Below are 26,304 nucleotides of genomic sequence, written 5' to 3'. Positions count from 1 at the left end.
CCTAACTTGTCCTCACTATGGGTAACTGATAATGACTTCAGGAAGATCAAAGAGAAGATTTCAAGTTTCAAGAAGTCCTGAAATGCAAGTGGAGCCCAGTCTGGGTACTTGGCTACCCTCATGGCTTTGTCTTCTTCCTTAGATGGGAGACCACTGGACTGATGGTCCCTTTGATGTTCAAGGCTGGGTCTCCCTCCTCTCATGGCACTGACACTAGACTCTACAGATTAAAACAAAAAGTGAATAGGGCTCTAGGGAGGACAGTTAATATAAAGGAACAATGAAAACACATTTACCTTTCTGGGAAAAAAACAAGACTGTGTCTGTTTCATCTAGCTCAGTCCTTATATCCTTAGAAAGACAGATGAGATTGGAATTGGTCAAAGGAGCCAATGTCCAAAAGAATGATATGGTTTAAGACTATAACAAAAGTAGAAATGGGTTATTTGTCAAGGTCCAAATGTCACCACTATAACAGGTGGGGACAGGAATGGGAAGGTGGGAATCCTAGTACATCGTTGTTATGTTATTTTTACACATTCACGGTCTTTTACAGCAGGACTTTTATAATCTCCCCTAGTCCAAACATCACATTGTTGGTTTTAAGACATCAAGTAATCCTATTGCCTTGAGGTTTCCTGTTGACTTCCCTGATACCTCAGTTGGTAAAGAATCCACCTGCAATGCAGAAGACCCCTGTTTGATTCCTGGGTCAGGAAGATCCGCTGGAGAAGGGATAGACTACCCACTCTAATATTCTTGGCTTTCCCTTGTGGCTCAGCTGGTAAAGAGTCTGCCTGCAATGCGGGATACCTGGGTTCAATCCCTGGGTTGGGAGGGAGAAGGGAAAGGCTGCCCACTCCAGTATTATGGCTGGAGAATTTCATGGACTATATAGTCCATGAGGTCACAAAGAGTCAGACACAATTGAGTGACTTTCACTTTCCTGTTGACCTGTATAGAAACTTTCCTCACTTTTTGCTGTCTGGCAATTCCCACTGTGGGCGGGGCTTCACTCACCCACCAGCCACATCAGAGGAGGATCCTCACAGGGGAATGTGCTTTTCCTTCAGATTTTTTACACCTACAGCCATTCATTTCATTTGGAGAAGGGCAGAGGGGGCTTGGACAGTGGTGATCAAACCAGTCAATACCAAAGGAAATCAACCCTGAATATTCATTGGAAGGACTGATGCTGAAGCTGAAGCTCCAATACTTTGGCCACCTGATGCAGAGTCGACTCATTAGAAAAGACCCTGATGCTGGGTAAGATTGAGGGCAAGAGGAGAAGGGGACAGCAGAGGATGAGCTGGTTAGATAGCATCATTGACTCAATGGACATGAGTTTGAGCAAACTCTGGGAGTTAGTGAAGGACAGGGAAGCCTGGCATGCTGCCATTCATGGTGTTGCAAAGAGCTGACATGACTTAGCGACCGAACAACAAGAGGAAGCTTGTCTAGGTAAAAGCTTTGCCCTCAATGTAAAGTTTATCTGTTAGAGCATTTGGGACTGAAGAGGAAAACTGACTCTAAGTTTTTCAGAAGCTGGAGTAAGTAACCACATAGGACCTAATGAGAACAGGTCCAAGAATGAGATCAAGTCTGAAAACTAAGTATGCCCTGGGCAAGAAAAAGCACCTTAACAGCCCCATCCTTGGTGGCCTCTTCCCACCCAAGCTACCTTCCAATGAGAAATCCACCAGTCATTTAATTCCAGAACTTTCTAAAGAGCAAACTTGAGGGCACAGTGGGGTCTCTAATGTATTTTCCTACAAAAGGCCATTTTCCTTCTTACTCAGCTATGCCCATGAACTCACCAAATCTTAGATTTGGCCCCTCTTGTCCTTCTGCACCACCATCAAGAGCAGAGAGCCAGATCCACCCCTGATGCCCCCAACCTGGGCTGCTTGGGGATAGTGCACTAATGGTTCCATGATAGCTCCCAAATACCCACTCCAGACTGGCACAATCTCACAGCAAAGACTGGAATGTCTTGGACCTACAGACTATGTGCCTTCTATTTGTTTTTATTCTCTATCTGCTCTCAAATCTTCTCCAGGTTCCTAAGACTAAGATGAGGGAGGAAACATTCATAGCTCAAGTTAAGTGTATTTATTGCAATGCCAAGGCTATCTCAGAAACAAGGGCTCTGAAGTCCCCAGGCCTGGGGCAGTCCTCAGCTCCAAGAAGCTATGCAAGAGAATATAGACCGAAGTCGGGGCCTCAATCTACCCCTCTCAGTTTACTCAAGTTTACTCCAGGAAAGGCAGGGGAGTGGGACAGCATACAGTAGGCCTACCACTCACACTGGAAGCAGTTTCTGAACCGGAATCAGAGTCCTGTTGATGAGAATGGAGGGCTTGAAGCAGAGACTGTCAACTGATGGCCCATGGACAGGACACAGCTGTCAAAGTCTGACCCTCTGGAATCCACAGTCTTTCATCCACTAATACACAGTCAAGAACTTGGAGGTTTCATGGAAACATCGGGACTCTGGGTTTCTCTTGGAGAATAAGAGCTGGGGACATGGCTCCCCAGAACCACTGAGAAGTGGCGCCCAGCTCACCTGACTGTCTGGCCCCTATTTCCAAATGAAACATTTGTTTCTTCCACTGACTGTCTCTTAACTTTAAAAGGCTTCCTCCAAGATCAGATACTCCATATTTCAACTAACATTTGAATTTTATTTATTCAGCTGTCCTTTATTAAGGCTGATCCTAGACTTTATCATGTGAATGAGGACATGCTAGAGAATGAACATAGATACTGTTGATAATTATATCAGAAAGAGAGATAGGAACTGCCCCAGGTACATTGGGTCCAATGAGACCTTTTGAAAACAAACACGCTTTTATGATGGTGGGTGGAAGTTCTCATAGACTGTTGATTCCTGACCTTAGGAGTCAAAGAAAGAGTCATTATTCTGTGTGTGTGTGTGTGTGTGTGTTCTAACTATAATGATTAGCCAAGGGGAGAAGTAGGAACTTTTTACAAGTCTGAAAGACATGATCATAAGGAATGTTTTAATTTAATTATAAACTTTGTCTCAGTAACAGCAGATGTGCTAATAAGAAACAGCAATAATGACAGTGTTGTGAACTGTGTCCTCTCCAAATTCTCCTGTTGGTGATGGTGAGTCTTGGGGAGTGATGAGGTCCTGAGGGTGAAGCCACAGTGAATGGATTAGCACCCTTCTGAGAAGAGACAGGAGAGCCTGCTCTCTCTCTGCTCTCAGCCATGTGAGGATTCAATGAGAAGACAGCTGTCTGTAAACCCAGAAGAGGACCCTCACCAGACATCAGACCTGCTGGCACCCTCATCTTGGACTCCTCAGTCTCCAGAACTGTAAGAAGAAAATGATTTTTGCTTAAGTCACCCAGTCTATGGCAGTTTGTTACAACAACCTGAGCTAAGATAGACAGCAGATGTTTATACATAATGTATACAGTGCCAGGCAGGGTGATAAGCACATCATACATATGAACTCATTGTCAGGCCCCACAACCCTATGACGTAAACTATTGTCTTCATTTTACAGATGAGGAAATCAGCACAGAGAGATTAAGGTACTTGCCCAAAGTCACACAGCTAGTGAACAGCAGAACTGAGTTTTGAACCCAAACAATTGAGATCTTACAATCACGTGTCCCTGCCTCTGTTGAGTAAGTCTCTGAAGAAACAGACTAATTAGAGACCAAGCTCTGCTTCTGATATAACAATGGTGGGAAGACCATGCTGCTCAAAGGCTGGGGCTCTTATACAGGCTGCTTATTCCAAGCATGTAAGGACCCAGCTCACCCCTGTTGCTTTCTTCTCAAACAAGCACCATTGGTGGGAACTCCTGAGGCCAAGGTATGATCCAGGGGTGTCACTGACAGTACTTGCACCCTAAAGAGATCACCAGCATGCTGAGAAAACCCTATCTTTAAACTGAAGATGGAAGGTTAGGCACAGAGGAGATGCTGGAGGAAGACAGTGAGTGGCAGGTGCCACCTCTTTTGTGCACTATGCCCAGCAAGTAAACTGCTTTCCCTTGAAGAGCCTGGAATTGAAAGTATTCAACTCCCGCCCCGCCCCGCCCCGCCCCGCCCCGCCCCGCCCATCCCACAGTTTTGGTTGCTATCTCACGTTAGCTCCCTCAGATTGCCCTCAGGGCATTCAGGCCGGGTCCTTACCCTAAGCAATGCAGCCCGCTCCTCCCCTTTCAGCCCCCGCTTGCTGGTGGCAATGCGAGCGTCTGGGGTACTTCTCTGCTGGGAGTTGCCGTTAGGCATGTAATCTGTGGGTTTTATGTATTTATTTATTTATTTTTCCTCCTGGTTATGTTGCCCTCCGAGATTCCAAGACTCCCCACAGACCCGCCAGTGAGAGGGTTTCCTGGTGTTTGGAAACTTCTCCTCTTTTAAGACTCCCTTCCCGGGATGGATCTCCGTCCCTACCTCTTTTGTCTCTCTTTTTATCTTTTATATTTTGTCCTACCTCCTTTTGAAGACAATGGGCTGCTTTCCTGGGTTCCTGATGTCCTCTGCCAGCGTTCAGAAGTTGTTTTGTGGAATTTGCTCAGCGTTCAAATATCCTTTCGATGAATTTGCGGGGGAGAAAGTGGTCTCCCCGTCCTATTCCTCCGCCATCTTAGGACCACCCCCTGAAAGTATTCAACTTGAGGGCTTCCCTATTGGCTCTGTGGTAAACAATCCGCCAATCAATGCAGAATACACGTCTCCGATCTCTGATCTACGAAGATTCCACATGCCTCAGAGCAACTAAGCCTGTGTGCCACAACTACTGAGCCTGTGTTCCAAAGCCTGGGAGCTGCAAACGCCAAAGCCCACATGCCGTAGAGCCTGTACTCCGCAAGAAGAGAAGCCACCATAATGAGAAGCCCACACTGCAGTTATAGAGTGGCCCCCACTCACTCCAACTAGACACAAGCAGCAATGAAGACCCAGCACAGCCAAAAATAAACAAAATTATTTTCTTTAAGAAGTACTCATCTTGATCAGCCCAAGAGACTATTGGGATAAACTGCTTTCCCCACCACCCTTGATTCCACAAGCTCACTTGAGGGCTATGAAGAATCAGTCTTGAGACGGAGAGTGACCATAACCAGTCACCACGGTTTTGCTTTGCCAGATTCCACAAACACCATTTTATTGTGCTAACAGCTTCTCATGGGGATGACAGCCACCCTATAAAAGGATTTGACTTAAAACAGACTTGTCAATGTCTTCCTGTTGAAAACACCATCTGAGGTCTGGAGGACTCCAAGGCAACCAAGATGACATTTCCTAACCTCGGGAAGCTGAGGGTCTAATAAAGAAGGCACTGATGAACAGGAATCACAACACAACACATTATGAATAGTATTGTGAAAACACGGAAGACATAGGTCACTCCCACTTTAAGCTACAAACTCCTGGAAGATGGAGAGTATTTATCTTTGGTACCTCTGGTTACTGCAGATTCCACATTCATTCAGCAAACATTTTCTGACATGGATATTCAACAAGCATTTCTGGAGATAAATTCCTCGGGGAGCTGGGAAATTTGACAGTCTGGATAGAAGAACAGGAAAGAGCAGATACTTGGGATCCAGATGCCTTGAATTCGAATCCTGTATCAACCACTAACTTTCCTTTCCTTTATGGGCCTTAGCTTCTTCATCTATAAAATGGGGATGATTTCATTTGCCTTATGAGAATGTGACAAGGATGAAACTAGATACTATGTAAGCACTTAGCATAATGACCATCCCAGAGTAAGCACCCAATAAGTATCTGCTATGGTTATACTCAATTGCTGGTAGTCACTATGGTAATTCTTTGTTGCAAATGTCAAAACATACTATTCATACTGGAGAAACAGCCAGGCAGGTCCTAGATGACCACCCCTCGGGGACCTAAAAGGAAACCTGAAAGCTGTGTTCCCATGCCCATAGATGGAAAGATAGGAAACAAGACTCTCCTCTTGGCTCATGTTTATCTGTTTAATTTTTGGAAAACCATCAACATGCTCACCTCACAGCAGATGCCATAAATCGAGTTCTCTCCTCTCCTGGTTACAACTATGGCAAGTGGCTTCCAAGTACATATAGGTTATATACATAGATGGATTCTGATATTATTCAAAAAGCAGGAAAGGTGGTTCAGCTGACAGCCTTCAGAAGGAACAAGGCAGTAAAGTCAAAAGATGACCAGACTCTGGCTCCAGGTACCAGCCTGACTTGTCAGACAGACAGAGAGACATGACTTGCATTTATTTTCAGTTTCTGCATGGTAAGGAGCTGAGGGCTGATCTAGAACTGATGGTGCAAAGAGGGAACCTTGTGAGTGACATTTGAACTGCAATTCAGAGGTATGCAGAACAGCAGCATCCAGGTAATCAGGTCTTGTCACCTTCTTGCCCTCTCCTCCCATCCACCCTCCCCCTTGAGCTGGGCCTGGATTCTTGCAGTGTCAGCAGGACATATTGAACAGAATGACTTGACTCCTTCGGGTCAAGCACAGTAACCCTGTGGAAACGCTTTCCACCCAAATGGGACAGGTAGGAAATCAACCAGGATGACACAGGGGTAGCTTAGCAAGTCCCACAAGATATAAAGACACCAGAAGCCCTGGCCTGCAAGCTGGAATCCCCCAAACAACAGAATGTTAGGCTGAGGGATGAGTCAAGAGCCCTCAGCAGAGACAGGACCAAATGCCAGGGTCAGAGTGGCACCTTGGTCAAACATTTTGGGACCCAAGGATGTGCGTGCTCGTGCTTAGCCATGTCCAACACTTTGCAACCCCATGGACTGTAGACCTGGAGAAGGGCATGGCAACCCACTGCAGTATTCTTGTCTGGAGAATCCCATGGACATAGGAGACTTGCAGGCCACAAGTACATAGGGTCACAAAGAGTTGAATTTGACTGAAGTGACTTAGCATGCACACACAGACTGTAGGCCACCAGGCTCCTCTGTCATTTTCCACAAGAATACTGGAGTAGGTTACCATTTCCTTCTCCAGGGATCTTCCCGACTCAGGGATCAAACCTGCATTTCTTGTGTCTCCTGCATCAGCAGGCAGATTCTTTACCACTGTGTCACCTGGGAAGGAGTCCAAGGAGGAGATATAAAGGAGATATTCAGCTATAGAGATCAGCAGTACACCAGCTTGAGTCTATACAGTCCATCCCCCCAGAGTGTCTCCCAACATCCTCAGTAAAATGCAAGAAATAGCTGGAAGCCAGAGTGATGCAGGATACTGTGAGGTCAGTTAGTGGGAATGTGGCCTCAGGCTCCCACCTGAAGAAGGTCAGGCAGGAAGACTGGAAAATGGTGGCCCCATCAGTCATTCTTGCCTGGCCAAATTAACATCTCACCTACCATTTTAGGGCCAAAGGAAACGGGAAGAAATTTGAGTTGGGGGTTAGAAAGAGAAGAGAATGTCATAGTATGATCCATTCTGAAGTGGGGTGAGGGACCATGGAGAGGGAAAAGGGTAAGCAATAGCATCAAAGCCCATGAAAGATTCAAAATGCTGCTCCCTCCTCCATATCCTTCAGAAATACAGATATCATTTTAAAAAAAAAAATTCTTTGCAGAAGCCACAGGATTGCCCTTTTGGGGTACAGGCTTTGGGGTGGGCTGACTAAGATTTAAATCCCCCCTTTGCCAACATCTAAACTTCACCCATTAAGTAGGAAATATGCATCTCCCTGCAAAGTGGCCATGAAGAGGAGGCAGGGGTGATCTCCCCTACTATGACCAGGTGCGATGGATCTGGACACACAGTGGGAACTCTTCCTAGGACTTTCAGATCCACTCTAAATGCTTCCTGAAGCAACAAAGATGTGTGTATGGTGCAATGGTGTAGGATATGAGAAAACCAAGACACCATGTAGCATCAAAAGTGCCAAGAAGAAAGCACGTGTCTGAGCCAAATTCTCAGGCCTGAGCCCTTTCACATGACCTGGTTAAGATTTTTTAAAATTAAGAGAGTTTATGTAAAATATATAGGAATGTTTGTTTAGAAACAGAACCATTTAAAAGTCACAATCTACATAATTCTCTTTTCTTCAATATGCTTTTACATTTACCACTAACTAGATCATCATCTACTCGCATAAAGGCTGTAACTTACTCCTCAGACTCGATGGTTCCTGGCATTGTGCAGAGAAAGCACACAGTAGGTACTCAGTGAATACGTGTCTCTCAGTCAAGAACAGATGTGATGAACAGAGCCCCTGTGAGCCCCTGGAGCCATGGAATCATTTTCACAGTCATTTAAGATCTCATTTGTGATACCTACTGGACTACAAACGCCTTGCTTGGAGACATCTCAGTGTTTGCTCTCAACCCGCTTCACCTAACTGAGGGCTTTTGACTTGGAGGTTAATTATTCCTCCTTGCCTGTCTTCAGGGAGAGAGCTCTCCCTTGAGACTGCTGGTCATTATTATTCTAAGTTGCACTGCTCGCTTGATGTAAAGGATTTCTTTTAAGGAGACAGAGAATTCCATGACCTGATTTAGGCTTGGATGCCTCCAAAAGCCGAGAAGGCAATGTACTCTAGTACTCTTGCCCAGAAAATCCCATGGACGGAGGAGCCTGGTAGGCTGCCGTCTATGGGGTCGCACAGAGTCGGACACAACTGAAGCGACTTAGCAGCAGCAGCAGCAGCAGCCTCCAAAAGCTTAGAGGATAAAGCCACAGGGAACAGCACAGTCTTCTAGAAATCTATCATCTGCCTTCCCACAGTAACTCCAAAGAAGTAGAAAGGTGTGTGAAACTTCAGGAAAACAAGTCCTCCTTCTTATGTATAACAGCAGTAAAGGTACTTAAGCTATTTCAGGTCAAATATTCCTGAGTATATAGAGTGGGAGACAAACCAGAATTAAACTGCCATGGGGTGGGGGTGGTGATCAGCACTTTGATCTTCTATAACCATGGGCAGCTATGCTCTCAGCAAATAGATATGCCTTGACAAGCCCTGGAAGGATGCCTGCCCAGAGCCCCCCATGCCTCCTGCGTGTGCTAAGTCGCTTCAGTCGCGTCCGACTCTTTCCAATCCTATGGACTGCAGTCCACCAGGCTCCTCTGTCATGGGATTCTCCAGGCAAGAATACTGAAGTGGGTTGCCATGCCTTCTTCCAGGGGATGGTCCTGACCCAGGGATTGAACCCAAGTCTCTTACATTTCCTGCATTGGCAGGCAGGTTCTTTACCACTAGAATCTAAGGCCTAGAAGGACCAGGCAGCTCAAGTCCAGTTCTCTTGTTTTGCAGCTGGAGTCAGATTCCCAAGGGAAAGGGGTAGGGGTAGGGTCTGCCGTTTCCAAGGTTGTGCCACCGCCGACACCGACTCAAGCCCTAGACTCCTAAAGGCAGTGCTCTCCTCACCACCTTCCAGAGGTTCACAGTGCAAATGCACGATTAACACTTTCATACCCAGGAAACCACTGAGGAAACACATGGCCCTTTTCCCAACAGCAGGAATGAACTCCGAGAAAGCAGGCATCCTATGTCTTACTACTCCAACGTAATCGAAATCATGGATCAAGCACCAGCCTGTGGGTTCCACCCCAGTGACCATTTGCACCAAGCTATTCCCCCCACTCTAGTTTTCTTTGCAGCCAACTGCACAAACTAGCAAGATGGCTGGCACAGGGTAAGGCTGCAGCCTTCACCAAGTTTTCCATTCTGCAAGAAAGGTGAAGTTTCTATGGAAGAGCCAAGGCTAGTGAGGAATGCCCACAGCGGAGCCCAGGGCTGGGAGACACTGCTCAGGGCAGACCCTCTTAGGGGTACCTAAGTTACTCCAGTGGCACTCGGAATGCCATGGCTTAACCACCACTCTTAGCAGCAGAGAGGCAAGAGGACAGAAAGGCAACTATATTGTCTAGGACTGGCACCTGCCCCCAAATGTTACCACGGCTCCAGTGTCATCAGACCCCTCCTGATGCACCCTTCCACATCCTCCAGGTAGCCACAAAGAAAAGAGGTGGTGAGACCAAAGGATGCCTCACTTGCCCTGTCCAGGCAGCAATTCAGTCCCCTGGCACATTCTAGAAACTTTAAAGTGGACATGCCTGGCAAGCATGTCACTGGCTAGCTGAACCTCACATTCCAAATTACAGCATGGCAGAGATGAGAGACACATGAGCCTCCAGCCCTGGGGGGCCTGGAGAGCGCCCACTGCCCCCAGGACACGCTTCCTACCTGCTTCCATAAGTTGGCACTGCTGACCGAAGACGTGGGAGAAGGTGACCGGGCCGGCCGCGGAACTGGATGTTGCCAGCATGGATTCCATAGCTTTCCTGGGGTCTTTGGTGTTGGTCCCGTGGCTGCGTCCAGACCCTTCAGAGCGGCTGAGCAGAGGATGACGTCACTGGCCCAAAACTGTAGGTCGGAGGCGACTTGCCACTTCCAAGAAAATGTCCCCGCCCCCAAAGTTTACAAGGTTCTTCCTCTCGCCGCCGAGTCCCTGCAGTTTTTCTCAAATATCGGTCAAGTGCAAAATGACACCTTCTGTGGTTCCGCAGAGCTTGCACAGCGAAAGGAGTTAGATGCGAGAGCAGAGTCGAAGTTTTCCCCTCGCAGGAGTTGCCTCCTCTGGGCCAGGGTCAGGGTGACTGAGTCACCTGGCAGAGGCCAGGTCCGGGGAGCCGCTCAGCTCGGGGGCCACCGGGGAGAGCTCGGCCCCGGCCGCGTCCCAGCGCCGGCTGCTGCAGGAAACGCGCGGCCGGCTCCGCAGCGTCTCCTGCCCGGAGGGAGGGCGCGAGCGAGGCTGCCCTAGGCTCCCCGGGGACCCGGCCTCGTAGGCCCGCGGCTCCTGCGGCTCCGGCCCTGGTCTCCGTCCTCCCGCAGCCCGAGCGCCGCTGTCCCGGGTCCGCGCGCCCCGGAGCGGGCAGACGCAGACGAGGAGCGCGCGGGAGGCGGGCGCCGCGCGGGCACTCTGCAGCTCTGGACCACCGACGTGCCCGCGGCTCATCCTTCACTCCAGACGGATGCTGTTCCCTTCCTCGTCCCCCTCCTCGCCGGGCTGTGGGGAGGGGAATGAGACGTGGTTAAGGAGCCTGGTCCCACCTACGGCAGCCGGCCTTCCCCCTGCCCAGCCCGCCACCCCCTTTCCATGCCCGTTACTTGGAGAGATTTGTGGATGCAGAGGGAAGTGCTAACTCAGCCGAGAGGCTCTCGGCCGCTGTAACCTCTTCGTGCCCACAGCCCAGGAAGAACCAGAACAGAACAGGAGAAGGCAATGCCAGCAATAAAATCCAAAGATCAAGAAGAGAAGAGAAGGAAAATGCTATCCAACCCCATGGCGCTCAAGTGACACAGAAATGGTCCGGGTGCTTCATCTTTGCCAAACCAGGCCTATTCTGTGCAGAGAGCCTCCAGTCCCCTGCCCCGACCCCCAAGGGCAGTTTCTCTGGAAAGGGAGAAAGGCAGGGAGAAATACTTCTCCCATGGTTACAACAGCTGTTTCTGAGGGTGCTGTGTCTTTATCCTGCTATCCCATCTGCTGATCACAAAGCTGCTAACTTGTGAGACGCAGCAACATCTCCAGCCAGCATTTTGGATACTTCCACTGGGGATCTGGCTGCAACCCTGGCAGGGCTCTGGCAGCACCACTTCTGCCAGGAGAGAGAGTGACAGCGCACCAACAACAGTCAAAGCACCCATGTCTTTCCCCAGGAGGACTTTGGTTCAAAAGTTGCTTACTTTCTGTAGCTCAAGAACAGAATAGCAAAGTTTCAAAGTTCCAGAAAGGCTCTCACAGAGAAGCCTTTCCCATCAGAACCCTTTGTTACCAAAGATGCACCACTCCTTGATGTTGGAACATAACCTGGCATGGTTAAGGCAAGGCAGAAGAAGCCTTGAAATAAGGAGTAAAATGAAGCCTACTTCATGTTTATGGTTTACAGTAGCTTGAACCATTGAGGATCCCCTTTCTCATACAGAAGAGGTTCTTCTCCAGGTCATGAAAGTATAAGACATCAGAGAACGTTCTCTCTGACCACTCAGGTCTCAGACAACCAAGAGCTAAGGTCAGGAGAAGACCAGATCACTTTATAACTGCAGAAACCACACACAGGATGTGAAATGGGTTGGCTTCCCAACTCCGGGTGGCTATGGAAGTTTCAATGCATCTGAGCAATGGGCTACTATGCCACCACCAGAAAAAAAAAAACTCCAAGCTGAATTGGGAGGGGAGGGTGAATGGGGGGAGCACAGAGGATTTTTAGGGCAGTAAAAATTCTCTCTGTGATACCATAATGATGCATACATGTCATTATATTGTTGTTGTTCAGTCGCTAGTGAAAGTCACTCAGTCGTGTCCTACTCTTAGTGACCCCATGGACTAAACAGACCATGGATTTCTCCAGGCCAGAATACTGGAGTGGGCAGCCTTTCCCTTCTCCAGGAGATCCTTCCAACCCAGGGATTGAACCCAGGTCTCTCACATTGCAGGCAAATTCTTTACTAGCTGAGCCACAAGGGAAGCCCAAGAATAATGGAGTGGGTCGTCTATCCCTTCTCTAGGGGATCTTGCCAACCCAGGAATCAAACCAGGGTCTCCTGCACTGCAGGTGGATTCTTTACCAACCGAGCTATGAGGGAAGCCAAGTGGTATTCAGTCACTAAGTGGTGTTCAACCCCTTTTGACCCCATGGACTGGCTCCTTTGTTCATGGGATTTCCCAGACAAGAATACTGGAGTGGGTTGCCATTTCCCTCTCCAAGGGATCTTCCTGGACCAGAGATAGAACTCACGTCTCCTGCATTGGCAGGCAGATTTTTTTACCACTGAGCCACCAGGGAAGCCTCACATGTCTTTATACATTTATCCAAACCCACAGAAGGGACAAGAGTGAACCCTAATGTAAACTATAAACTTTGGGTGATGATGATGTATCAATGTAGGTGCATCACCTTTAACAAATGTACCACTCTGGTAGGGGGTGTTGATTATGTGGGAAGGCTGTGCATATGTGGAGTGAGGGGATATACAGGAAATCTCTGTACCTTGTTCTTAATTTTGCTGTGAGCCTAAAACTGTTCTTTAAAAGTAATCTTTAAAAAAAAATCCAAAGTAATCCTTTACATACTAATTCAACCTGCTGATGCCCTTTGTTTGGAAAACCATGCTTTCCCCCTCCCTTCTCTGTACATCCCTTCTCACTACTACATGGTGTTTAATATACTAAATTCCACATTTTCTTCTGCCTGCTCCCTTAGTACCAGGTACCTGAGTTGTCTCCTATGCCCTGTAACAGTGGCCAACACAGTAATGATGCCACCTAATGGTTAGTCTTCAATACATCATCCAGATCAGAACACTTTGAGAGTACATGAATGAAACCACTATTAGTAATTATACCAGGATAAGTGGCATAAACTGGGAGGGATGGATCTGTGCCAGAATTTCCATGGTTTCATACCCAGGAATGGACTTACTCAAAGACACATACAAATTTGATTTCATTCAGTGCTGCCAAGTACTACTCCAGGATGGTTCTGCCGGTTCACACGCTTACTGGGACCACACATGGGTTCCTACTTCCCCACATCTTTGCCCATAATTGTCACTGGCAAGTATTAGGAAGTTGGGTGATCTAGTGGGTATAAAGTTACAGTTCACTGATTTGACTTGATTTCCTTAATTATTAGTAAACTGAGCACTTCTTTGAAAGCTTATTAACCAGAGGCTTCCTCTTCAGGAAATTGCCTGTTTACAGTCTTTGCTCATTTTTCTAGCCGTTTTTCTATATTTGACTTTCTTATTGATTTGCACAGTAGGTTCCCTCACTTTGCTAGATATCCATTTAAACTTTCCCAATATCTTCTCCCAACGTTAACTTTGACCATGGTGTCTTTTCTTGATAAGAAATACTTCACTTTAATATAGTCAGTTTCATTGCTCTTCTGACTTATCTGTTTTGAAGGCCTTGCTTAAAATATCGTTCCCTTTTTCTGGGCTGTGAAGTCAGCCTTCTTTATGGTTCTACCTTTTAAATTTACTCCTTGTCTATCTGGAGAGTGCTTTTATATCTGGTATAAGGCAAGATACGGTTTTGTTTTTGTCAAGATTGTGAACAATTTCCCCCAAACATCTTTTCCCACCCCATCTTTTCCCTGCTGCAACACCACTATCTTTATCTATCAAATTTCCATTTACATGAGTCTATTCCTGGCCTCTCTCCTGTCCTGTTCATTCCCCCATACTATGTTGTCAATGCTAACATTTTAGAGTTGCTGGTCAACATTTTAAGAAGTCTAGATTTCAATTTTTTCAGAAGTCAGACTTAAGACTTCCCCCGTGGTCCAGCAGTTAAGAATCTGTCTGCCAATTCAGGGGACATGGGTTCAATCCCTGGTCCAGGAAGGCTCCACATGCCTCAGGGCAACTAAGTCTGTACACAACAACTACTGAGCCCATGTACTGTAACTACTGAGGCCTGCACACCTAGAGCCCATGCTCTGCAACAAGAGAAGCCACCACAATGAGAAGCCACAATGAGGACCGCAACAAAGGAGTAGCCCTTGCTGTCTGCACCTAGAGAAAAGCCCACACAGCAACAAAGACCCAGCACAGCCAAAAATAAATAAATAATTTTTCTTTAAAAAAAAAGAAGTCCGATTTGCTGCTGTTGAGCCTGCGTGTCTCATGCTGGGAATCAACTGGAACAGCAGGTCCCCCTTTATGTGAAATACATGCCCTCCTGCTGCTCAGCCTTGGTCTGCATTCATTGACAATGTAAGCCTATTAGTCTTCACAGAGATGTGTTCAGGTACCAAAAACATCTCCAAAGATAAAAGTCAAAAGAAAGTAACCCTAGAGAAGACACTAACTGACTTAAGGACTTTCGTTACCTCTGTGCTGATAAAGATCATTTGTTAAATATCTCTTTGATACCTGACACTATGCCAGCCACAGGAAGATGGAATAAAGGAAAGTCGTGGAGGGGAGGCAGGAGGAGACAGTGTGAGAAACCACTCAGAATCTCCATGAATGTGATAAATACAAAGAATAATTAACCAACCAAGTGGGAACATCACATTGTGAATTATGGGTCATGAAAGGTCTTGCCATCACATACAGATACCCTCAGGGAAATGCTTATGGGAGGGAGTACTGGAGAGGTATCTAAGAAGAGATGTGGAATTGGCAGCAGGAAAAGGAAGAGATTTGGGTTGGGGGAGGGGATTTTAGCACAAACAAGTCATTTGGGCAAAACTAGTTTAAATGCCATGTTGTACTGGAAAGGTTTCAAAGTCCGCTGAGAGCTCTTAAGATTAGGAAGGATATAAATTTGCTCTACTTCAAATCAATGGTCCTATTGATATTCTTAAGATTTCCCCTGGCACCTTTCCAATTCTATAGACTTTAAATTGTCCTCCCTCAGAGGACTCCCTGACTTTGCTCAGACTCAGTCCCAGGGGAGTTAGGAACCAATTCTCTGACAAATCACGGTCAACCCATCAGTTGTTATTACCCACAGCTCCCAAAAGCTGCAGAGTACCACAGCCAACCATTACAGAAAGGAAGGGCAGAACTTTCCTTGTGGTTCAATGCTTGAGAATCGGCCTGCTAATGCAGGGGACATGGGTTCAGTCCCTGGTTCAGAAAAATTCCACATGTCTTGGGGAAACTAAGCCCATGTGCCACAACTACTGAACCTACATTCCTAGAGCCTGTACCCTGCAGCAAAAGAAGCCACTACAATGAGAAGCCCATGCACCACAACCAGAGAGTGAGCACCACTTGCCTCAACTTAAAGAAACCCCATGCACAGCAACGAAGACCCAGCCCAACCAAACATAAAATAAATAATTTCTTTAAGGGAAGGACAAAGTGAAGCACAATTTAGGAAACCATGACACTGAGCTCAGAGATACTTGTTTTAGGATGCTTCATGTCTCATAGCAAAATACCATTAAGTAGAAACTGCTACATGACATCAGCCATCATATTATTAATATGAGCTTCATAGACAGTCTCATTTAATAACAGATACCAGCATGTCCCCATCCCAGAGGAGGAAATTTGGTCTTATGAAAATTCAAGTACTTTGCCCAAGATTACACAGCCAGAAAATATAGACATTAATAGGTAATCTATAAGATAAAGTTTTGCTGGTTCTCTGCTTTGCAGTAACTACTCTCTATTTCATCGAAAAGTTGTGCTGTTGGCTCTCAAAGGTCTCCATTTGACACAAGTTCCTAGCAAGTCACAATAAATGTTTTTCCTTTTATAAAATTTTTAAACTGTTTGGCTGGGTTATAATTTATGTGCCATATAATTCACCCATTTAAAGTGTACAATTCATTGGTATCCATATAAGCACAAATATGTACAACTATCAACATAGTCGAGGTTAGAATAATTTCATGATCTCAAAAAAACACAGACATTTTAGCTATCACCCTCTGCACAACTGCCCCCCCCCCATCGTAAGCCACCACTAACTTTTCTGTCTCTATAAATTTTCCTATTCTAGAGACATGAACGGAATCATAGAATATGTAGACTTCTGCATCAAAAGTCTACATCCTTCCCTTAACGTATTGCTTTTAGGTTCATCCAAGTTGTAACATGTATCAGTACTTCATTCCTTCTCATGCCTGATTAATATTCCACTGTACGGATATACCACATTTTATTTACTCATTCATTTACTGAATTACATTTGAGTTATGTCTACATTTTGGCTATTATGAAACTGCTGCTATAAACACTGTGTACAACCTTTGGTATGGACACTTGTTTTCATTCCTCATACATGTATAACTAGAACTGCTGAGACACATGGTAACTGTTGAAAAAAAGCACAGATACCACATTGCCAACAAAGGTCCTATAGTCAAAGCTGTGTTTTTTCTGGTATTCATGTATGGATGTGAGAGATGGACCACAAGGAAGGTTAGCACCAAAGAACTGATGCTTTCAAAGATCCCCGAGAGTCTCTTGGACTGCAAGGAGATCAAACTAATCAACTCTAAAGGAAATCAGTCCTGAATATTCATTGGAAGGGCTGATACTGGAACTGAAGCTCCAATACTTTGGTTACCTGATGCAAAAAGCTGAATCATTTGAAAAGACCCTGATGCTGGGAAGATTGAAGGCAAAAGGAGAAGGGGGCAGCAGAGGATGAGACAGTTAGATAGCATCACTGACTCAGTGGACATGAATTTGAGCAAACTCCAAGAGATTGGAGGACAAAGGAGCTTGGCATGCTTCAGTCCATGAGGTTGCAAAGAGTTGGACACAACTTAGTGATTGAACAACAATGTTGAATCATTTGAGGAATTGCCAGCCTGTTTTCCAAAATGGATATACCATTTTACATTCCTACCAGGAATGTATGAGGATCCTGAGTTCTTACTAACACCCATTATACAATCACGCTTTGATGCAGTAGTAAGTTATCTTAGTAATCTAAATGGTGGCAAAGAATAAAATAGTAACTGGCTCAAAGGGAACTTAAATTTCTGAACAGACTCATTTCAAAGGATAATCTTTCCTCTTTCTATGGAAGTCACGGATGACTAAATCTGGGCCAAAAAGAGATAAAAGAGTCCCTTAATTCTGTCATGACAGAACCTATAGAAGTAAACAATGTTTTGCTGGAGCAGTACCATCATTACCATCAACTCTAGGTCTTATCTTATTTCTATAATTTCATATATACTTTCTAGTGCTAAATCAAAAATAACCAGGTATCTACTTCCCCCTCTTTCCTTTCTGAATAATTCCATTCAATTCAAAAGACAGGACAAGACAGAAAGAAAGGAATCTATGCCAAGGTTTAGGGCGTGGAGCTCAATGCTGAGTCAGAGCCCAAGCAAGATGAGGGCGAGTTCGTGGCGTAAGAAGAGAGGGCAGGAGGGTCAGTGGCCAAGTGAGGTGAGAAAGGCATCCACACAGAGCAGCAGCAGCAACAAAAGACTGGTTATATATGGGGCAGGGGGAGGGGAGAGATCGAACAAATAAGTAAACACATTGAAGATAATGGGAGTCTGATTTCCTACTGTCAAAGAAGAAAGAAAAGTTAGAATAAAATTTATGCTGTTAGATAGAAATTGTAAGTATTAGTATTAGTTCATGATTAATACTATATATACATATACATACATATATATATATATACACATACATACATACATATATATATATATATATATATATATATACATATATACACACACACACACACATATATATATATGTATAAAGGAAGAAGGGGCTTCCCAGGTGGCACAGTAGTAAAGAATCTGCCTGCTAATGTAGGCGATGCAAGAGATGCAGGTTCGATCCCTGGGTTGGAAAGTTTCCCTGGAGTAGGAAATGGCAACCCACTCCAGTATTCTTTCCTGGAAAATTTCATAGACAGAGGAGTCTGGCAGTCCATGGGATTGCAATGAGTTGGACACAACTGAGCAATTGAGCACACACACAAAGGAGGAAAGGGTTTCCCCGGTGGCTCATTGGGTAAAGAATTGGCCTGCAATGCAGGAGACGCAGGTTTGATTCCCAAGTCAGGAAGATCTCCTGGAGGAGGGCATAGCAACCCACTCCAGTATTCATGCCTGGAGAATCCCGTGGACAGAGGAGCCTGGCGGCTACAGTCCATAGCATCACAAAGAGTCAGGCACGACTGAAGCAACTTAATACATACACAAAGGAGAAGGGGTCCACAGAGGATGCAATGGTTGGATGGCATCATCAACTCAATGGACATGAATCTGAGCAAGCTCCAGGAGATAGTGGAGGACAGGGAAGCCTGGCATGCTACAGTCCATGGGGTTATAAACAGTCAGACATGACTTAGTGATTGAACAACAACAATATATATGTATATATATACACACACACATACATATATAAAAACAGATAAATCTAGATTTAGATGTGTGCATATATGTAGTATGTCAGTTTATATATATATATGCTATATTCCTTAATTCTGTTCACTGGAAGGGCCTGGGAGCAGTGACACTCCATGAAAACCAAGATGTAGGCTCTAGACACCATTCTTCCCTATAAAATATCAGGGCTGGGTGCTTTCAGGGCTGGGGCAAGAAAAACAGAAAAGTTTGATATCGTGTTCATCTAGAAATTAAGGAAAAGCTCAAATATGGAAAGATTCGAAAAAGAAACATAAGTCAGCTTAAAGGGGCTCTCACTGGCCAGTGAGATAATGGAGATAATGGATAATTTGAGCATTAAAGAAAAAGATAATAATGAAGTTAACTCCACTGCACAGAAATCTATAAGTCCATACAGATAAACAGATGGATGAATGGATAAACAAATACACACTTAACACAAATACACCTATAGAGAGATAGGCAAAAGAGAAAGCTCTTCTTTACGGCAGAATAGCAACCAATAAATGTATTCAAGATGATGTAATTGGAAAAGTGCCATTTGACAGACATTCATAGCTATAATTCAGGAAAGTAACATCAATGACTGCAAAAACTAGTGGATAAAAGTTTGATGCAAAACAATAGACTTATAGTCTCAAACTATGTCCCCATAACACATTTATTACTTGCAGAGAGAAAAAAAGGAGAGGCCTTACATTGGGGAAAACCTAATTAAAAAATCATCTTAATCAAGTGACCAAAGTTCACATTATTAGTAAACCAACATTACATACCATTCAAGAGGATGTAATGGACAAACTCAGCATCACATCTGCAATAATACCAACAAAGATATATCACATGAATCTAAACATGAGGAAATCAGATAAAACGAGAAACTGTCCTGTAATCTTCAAACCAGTCAATCCTAAAGGAAATCAACTGTGAATATTCACTGGAAAGACTGATGCTGAAGCTGAAGTTCTAATGCTAAGAGCTTCAGGATGTGAAGAGCTGACTCATTAGAAAAGACTCTGATGCTGGCAAAGACTGAAGGCAAAAGGAGAAGGGGAAGGCAGAGGATGAGATGGTTAGATAGCATCACCAACTCAATGGACATGAAGCTGAGCAAACTCCAGGAGATAATGAAGGACAGGGGAGACTGGCATGCTGTAGTCCATGGGGTTGCAAAGAGTTGGGCACGACTTAGCGACTGAATAATGATAACAATCTTCAAAAGCAGCAACATCACAAAAGGAAAACCTGATGAATTATTCCAGATGGAAAGGAACTAAAGAGGTGAAGCCACCAAATGTAACCTGGATCCTGAATTATTCTAATAAAACTTGAGTGCAGTCTATAGATTATATGGTAATGATGGATCAATGTTAATTCCTTGTGCTTTATGGCTACACTATGGTTCAATGAGAATATCCTTGACAGGTAGGAAGTGCACTCTAAAATATTTGGGAGTGATGGAGCATGATGTCTGCTACACACTCTCAAATGGAGTGTGAGGGAAAAGTTCTCTATACTATTCTTGCAGCTTTTCTGTAGGTTTGAGAAAAATAACAGGCATCATAAAGACAACATGATCAAAAAGTGAGGAAAAGATCATAGAAAGAGAACCACAGGTAATCCAGATAACTCCAGCATCAGATACAGACCATAACAAGTTTGTTCAATATGGAGAGGGAAATGGGATGAGGTAAAGAATTTTGGCAGAGAAATGGAAACCACAAAAAGTCCTGAATTGAAAAAGGAAGTAACTGAATTGATACTGGAAACAGGTAGAAAGAATTAGTGAACCGGAAAAAAACAGAAGAAAGTCAGAATGATGGATAGAGGAAACAAAAGGATGAGAACGATGGAGGAAAGAATGAGACACAGGGATTCAGTTACAAGGTCTAACATGGGCTTAACTGTTATGCTAGAGAGAGAGGAAAGGGAATAGAAGTGCTCAGAAGAGATCATGGACAATATGTGAAAAAGCTGACAAAATTGAAATTTAAAAAGCTCAATGAACCCTAAGTAGGATAAATAAAAAGAAAACCACATGTAGGCATGTCACAGGAATGCACTGAAAACCAGCAACAGAGAAAGTCTTAAAAGCAGCTGGAGCAGGGGTTAAGAAAGATCAAATAACCTTGAAAGATGTGGTGCAGACCTGCATCTGCCTTTAACACAAACTAGGTACAGATGAACTTATTTGCAGGGCAGGAATAGAGGTGCAGATGTAGAGAAGAGACATGTGGACGCAGTGGGGGAAGGGGGGGGGATGAATTGCGAGTAGAGCATTGACATATACATATATGTAACCATGTGTAAAACAGATAGCTAGTGGGAACCTGCTGTCTAGCACAGGGAGCTCAGCTCAGTGCTCTGTGATGACCTAGAGGACTGGGATGGGGGAGGGAGGGAGGCTTAAGAGGGAGGGGATATACGTATACGTATAACTGATGCACTTTGTTGTACAGCAGAAACGAACACAACATTGTAAAGCAATTATACTCCAATTAAAAAAAAAGAATCTAGGGAAGCCAGGAGCTAATGGCATGATGCCTCCAAAGTGCCAAAGGAAGATAATTGCCACAGGGAGTCCTACACCCACTGAAAATACCCTTCAAGAATGAAAGAGAACTAAAGACATCTTCAGATCAAAGAAATCTCGGAATATTTAACATCAGCAGACCTAGTTTAAAAAAATACTAAAGGCGGTTTCTTCAGGAAAAAGAAAAGTAATTCTGAGAGCTGTAGGAATGTGTAAAGAGCAATGAAGAGACTAATTGTAGCTAAGTCTAAAATAAATATAAATTAATATTAACATCTAGTCTTTTCCATTCTATTGCTTTCCTCTATTTCTTTGCATTGTTCACTTAAGAAGGCTTTCATATCTCTCCTTGCTGTTCTCTGGAACTCTGCATTTAGTTAGGTATATCTTGCCATTTCTCCTTTGCCTTTTGCTTCTCTTCTTTTTTCAACTGTTTGTAAGGCCTCCTCAGACAATCACTTTGCCTTCTTGCATTTCTTTTTCTTGGGGAAAAGAGGGAGGAACCAGAGATCAAATTGCCAACATCTATTGGATCATAGAAAAAGCAAGGGAATTCCATAAAAATATCTACTCTGCTTCACTAACTATGCTAAAGCCTTTGACTGTGTGGATAGCAACTGTGGAATATTCTTAAAGAGATGGAAATGCCAGACCACATTATCTGCCTCCTGAGAAAACTATATGCAGGTCAAGAAGCAACAGTTAGAACTAGACATGGCACACCAGACGGGTTCCAAATTGGGAAAGGAGGATCAATCCAAGAAGAAGATAAAACAATTATAAATATATATGCACCCAACATGGGAGCACCACAATATGTAAGGCAAATACTAACAAGTATGAAAGGGGAAATTGACAATAACACAATAATAGTGGGAGACTTTAATACCCCATTCACACATATGGATAGATCAACTAAACAGAAAATTAACAAGGAAACACAAACTTTAAATGATACAATAGACAAGTTAGATTTAATTGATATTTACAGGACATTCCACCCCAAAACAATCAATTTCACCTTTTTCTCAAGTGCACACAGAACTTTCTCCAGGATAGATCACATCCTGGGCCATAAATCTAGCCTTGGTAAATTCAAAAAAATTGAAATCATCCCAATCATCTTCTCTGACCACAATGCAGTAAGATTAAACCTCAATTACAGGAAAAAAACTATTAAAAATTCCAAATTGGGAAAGGAGTACAACAAGGCTGTATATTGTCACCCTGCTTATTTAACTTCTATGCAGAGCATATCATACAAAATGCCAGGCTGGATGACTCATAAGTTGGAATCAAGATTGCCAGGATTCATGTTGACATTTGACAGAAAACAACAAAATTCTGTAAAGCAATTATCCTTCCATTAAAAAATAAATTAAAAATAATTGCCAGGAGAAATATCAATAACCTCAGATATGCAGAGGATACCACCTTAATGGCAGAAAGTTAAGAGGAACTAAAGAGCTTCTTGATGAAAGTGAAAGAGGAGAGCGAAAAAGATGGCTTAAAACTCAATATTCAAAATACAAAGATCATGGCATTCAATCCTAACACTTCGTGGCAAATAGATGGGGGAAAACTGGAACTGGTATCTAATTTCATTTTCTTGGGCTCCAAGATCACTGCAGATGGTGACTGCAGCCACAAAATTAAAAGACACTTGCTTCTTGGAAGAATAGCTATGACAAATCTAGACAGCATATTAAAAAGCAGAGACACTACTTTGTTGACAAAAGTCTATGTAGTCAAAGCTATGGTTTTTCCAATAGTCATGTACAGATGTAAGATTTGGACCATAAAGAAGGCTGAGCACCAAAGAATTGATGATTTCAAACTGTGGTATTGGAGAAGACTTTTGAAAATCCCTTGGATAGCAAGCAGATCAAACCAGTCAATCCTAAAGGAAATCAACCCTGAATATTCATTGGAAAGACTGATGCTGAAGCTGAAGCTTCAATACTTTGGCTACCTGATATGAAGAGCTAACTGACTGGAAAAGATCCTTATGCTGGGAATGATTGAGGGCAAGAGGAGAAGGGGGCAACAGAGGATGAGATGGTTGGATGGCATCACTGACTCAAAAGACATGAGTTTGAGCAAACTCTGGGAGATAGTAAAGGACAGGGAAGCCTGGTATTCTGCAGTTCATGGGGCTGCAAAGAGTCGGACATGACTTAGCAACTAAGAAAATTAGAGATACCAAGGGAACATTTCATGCAAAGATGGGCTCGATAAGGGACAGAAATGGTATGGACCTAACAGAAGCAGAAGATATTAAGAAGAGGTGGCAAGAATACACAGAAGAACTGTACAAAAAAGATCTTCATGACCCAGATAATCACGATGGTGTGATCACTCACCTAGAGCCAGACATCCTGGAATGGGAAGTCAAGTGGGCCTTAGAAAGCATCACTACAAACAAAGCTAGTGGAGGTGATGGAATTCCAGTTGAGCTATTTCAAATCCTCAAAGGTGATGCTGTGAAAGTGCTGCACTTGATATGCCAGCAAATTTGGAAAACTCAGCATTGGCCAGAGGACTGGAAAAGGTCAGTTTTCCTCCCAATCCCAAAGAAAGTCAATGCCAAAGAATGCTCAAACTACTGCACAATTGCACTCATCTCACACGCTAGCAAAGTAATGCTCAAAATTCTCCAAGCCAGGCTTCAGCAATACGTGCACCGTGAACTTCCAGATGTTCAACCTGGTTTTAGAAAAGGCAGAGGAACCAGAGATCAAATTGCCAATATCTGCTGGATCATCGAAAAAGCAAGGGAGTTCCAGAAAAACATCTATTTCTGCTTTATTGACTATGCCAAAGCCTTTGACTGTGTGGATCACAATAAACTGTGGAAAATTCTGAAAGAGATGGGAATACCAGACCATTTGACCTGTCTCTTGAGAAACCTGTATGCAGGTCAGGAAGCAACAGTTAGAACTGGACATGGAACAACAGACTGGTTCCAAATAGGAAAGGGGGTACGTCAAGGCTGTATATTGTCACCCTGCTTATTTAACTTATATGCAGAGTACATCATGAGAAACGCTGGGCTGGAAGAAACACAAGCTGGAATCAAGATTGCCAGGAAAAATATCAATAACCTCAGATATGCAGATGATTCCACCCTTATAGCAGAAAGTGAAGAAGAACCAAAGAGCCTCTTGATGAAAGTGAAAGAGGAGAGTGAAAAAGTTGGCTTAAAGCTCAACGTTCAGAAAACTAAGATCATGGCATCTGGTCCCATCACTTCATGGGAAACAGATGGGGAAACAGTGGAAACAGTGTCAGACTTTATTTTTGGGGGCTCCAAAATCACTGCTGATGATGATTGCAGCCATGAAACTAAAAGACGCTTACTCCTTGGAAGGAAGGTTATGGCCAACCTAGATAGCATATTTAAAAGCAGAGACATTACTTTGCCAACAAAAGTCCGTCTAGTCAAGGCTATGGTTTTTCCAGTGGTCATGTATGGATGTGAGAGTTGGACGGTGAAGAAAGCTGAGCACTGAAGAATTGATGCTTTTGAACTGTGGTGTTGGAGAAGACTCTTGAGAGTCCCTTGGACTGCAAGGAGACCCAACCAGTCCACCCTAAAGGAAATCAGCCCTGGGTGTTCATTGGAAGGACTGATGTTGAAGCTGAAACTCCAATACTTTGGGCACCTCATGCGAAGAGTTGACTCATTGGAAAAGACCGTAATGCTGGGAAGGATTGGGGGCAGGAGGAGAAGGGGACGACAGAGGATGAGATGGTTGGATGGCATCACTGACTCAATGGACATGGGTTTGGGTAGACTCCGGGAGTTGGTGATGGACAGAGAGGCCTGGCGTGCTGCAATTCATGAGGTCACAAAGAGTCGGACACGACTGAGTGACTGAACTGAACAACAACAATATTAACATGTAATATCACACAAATGTATAATGATTAATGATTAAGAGTAATTTATTATATATTAATATATTAAAATGCACAATATGGTTGAAAATATACATTGAAATAAAATACGGAGCAAAACAGCTTAGAAGCTGAGACACTGTACAATGTTATGTGGCAGCCTGGATGGGAAAGGAGTTTGCAGGAGAATGGATACATGTTATATATGGCTAAGTCACTCTGTTCTGCCTCTAAAACTACCACAGCATCATTAATAAGCCATCTTCCAATATAAAATAAAAGTTTTCATTTAAAAAAAAAAGGGGGCAGAGAAATTGAGACAGGATAAACAGAAATAGAAAGTTCTAAGATTCTTTCATTTTCCAGGAAAAAAAATAGGACTATCAATTTCTATAGTCAAGAAAGTATGTTGTGACCCATAGTATAACCACTGAAAGTATGTATAGTAAAAGAGCAGACAAACAGACTAATAGAGGGGGGAAATGAACATGAAAATAATCTACCCAAAATATGTCAGGGAAAAAAAGCAACTGAAAAGAAGGCTGGTGTATCTCTATTGTTGTATTTGTTTAGTCGCTAAGTAGTGTCTGACTCTCTTGTGACCCCATGCACTGTAGCCTGCCAGCCTTCTCTGTCCATGGGATTCTCCAGGCAAGAATACTGGAGTGGGTTACCATTTCCTTCTCCAGGGGATCTTCCTTACCCAGAAATCAAACCTGAGTCTCCTGCATTGGCAAGCAGATTCTTTACCACTGAGCCACCTGGAAAGCCCGTGTCTCTGTTGCTATCAGTCAAAATAGACTCAAAGAACAAATAAGCAATTCTAGCAACCAAAATGGAGAAGGCAATGGCACCCCACTCCAGTACTCTTGCCTGGAAAATCCCATGGATGGAGGAGCCTAGTAGGCTGCAGTCCATGGGGTCGCTAGGAGTCGGACACGACTGAGCGACTTCACTTTCACTTCTCACTTTCATGCATTGGAGAAGGAAATGGCAACCCAC

General features: G+C 44.0%; 1 protein-coding gene and 1 long non-coding RNA gene across 2 annotated transcripts in view; one reads left to right on the top strand and one right to left on the bottom strand.

Annotated features, from left to right (window-relative positions):
• Positions 1-26,304, bottom strand: part of KAZN (kazrin, periplakin interacting protein) — a 1,354,882-nt gene that overhangs the window by 1,287,983 nt on the left and 40,595 nt on the right. Inside the window, exon 2 of the mRNA XM_081492179.1 lies at positions 10,198-11,020. Coding sequence (XP_081348305.1) covers positions 10,198-10,288 — 91 coding nt within the window. The 5' untranslated portion in view covers positions 10,289-11,020. The remainder of the gene's footprint in view (positions 1-10,197; positions 11,021-26,304) is intronic.
• On the top strand, positions 1,001-7,548 carry LOC145506801 (uncharacterized). Its single transcript, XR_014054349.1, has 2 exons — positions 1,001-1,266; positions 3,539-7,548. It is a non-coding gene; the product is annotated as an uncharacterized LOC145506801 (long non-coding RNA).

Source organism: Giraffa tippelskirchi, chromosome 5, assembly GCF_054371585.1.
Source record: "Giraffa tippelskirchi isolate mGirTip1 chromosome 5, T2T-mGirTip1v1.2.pri, whole genome shotgun sequence".
NCBI classification, from domain to species: domain Eukaryota; kingdom Metazoa; phylum Chordata; class Mammalia; order Artiodactyla; family Giraffidae; genus Giraffa; species Giraffa tippelskirchi.
The sequence above is the reverse complement of the archived record's forward strand: the minus strand, read 5'-3'. Positions and strand labels throughout refer to the sequence as shown.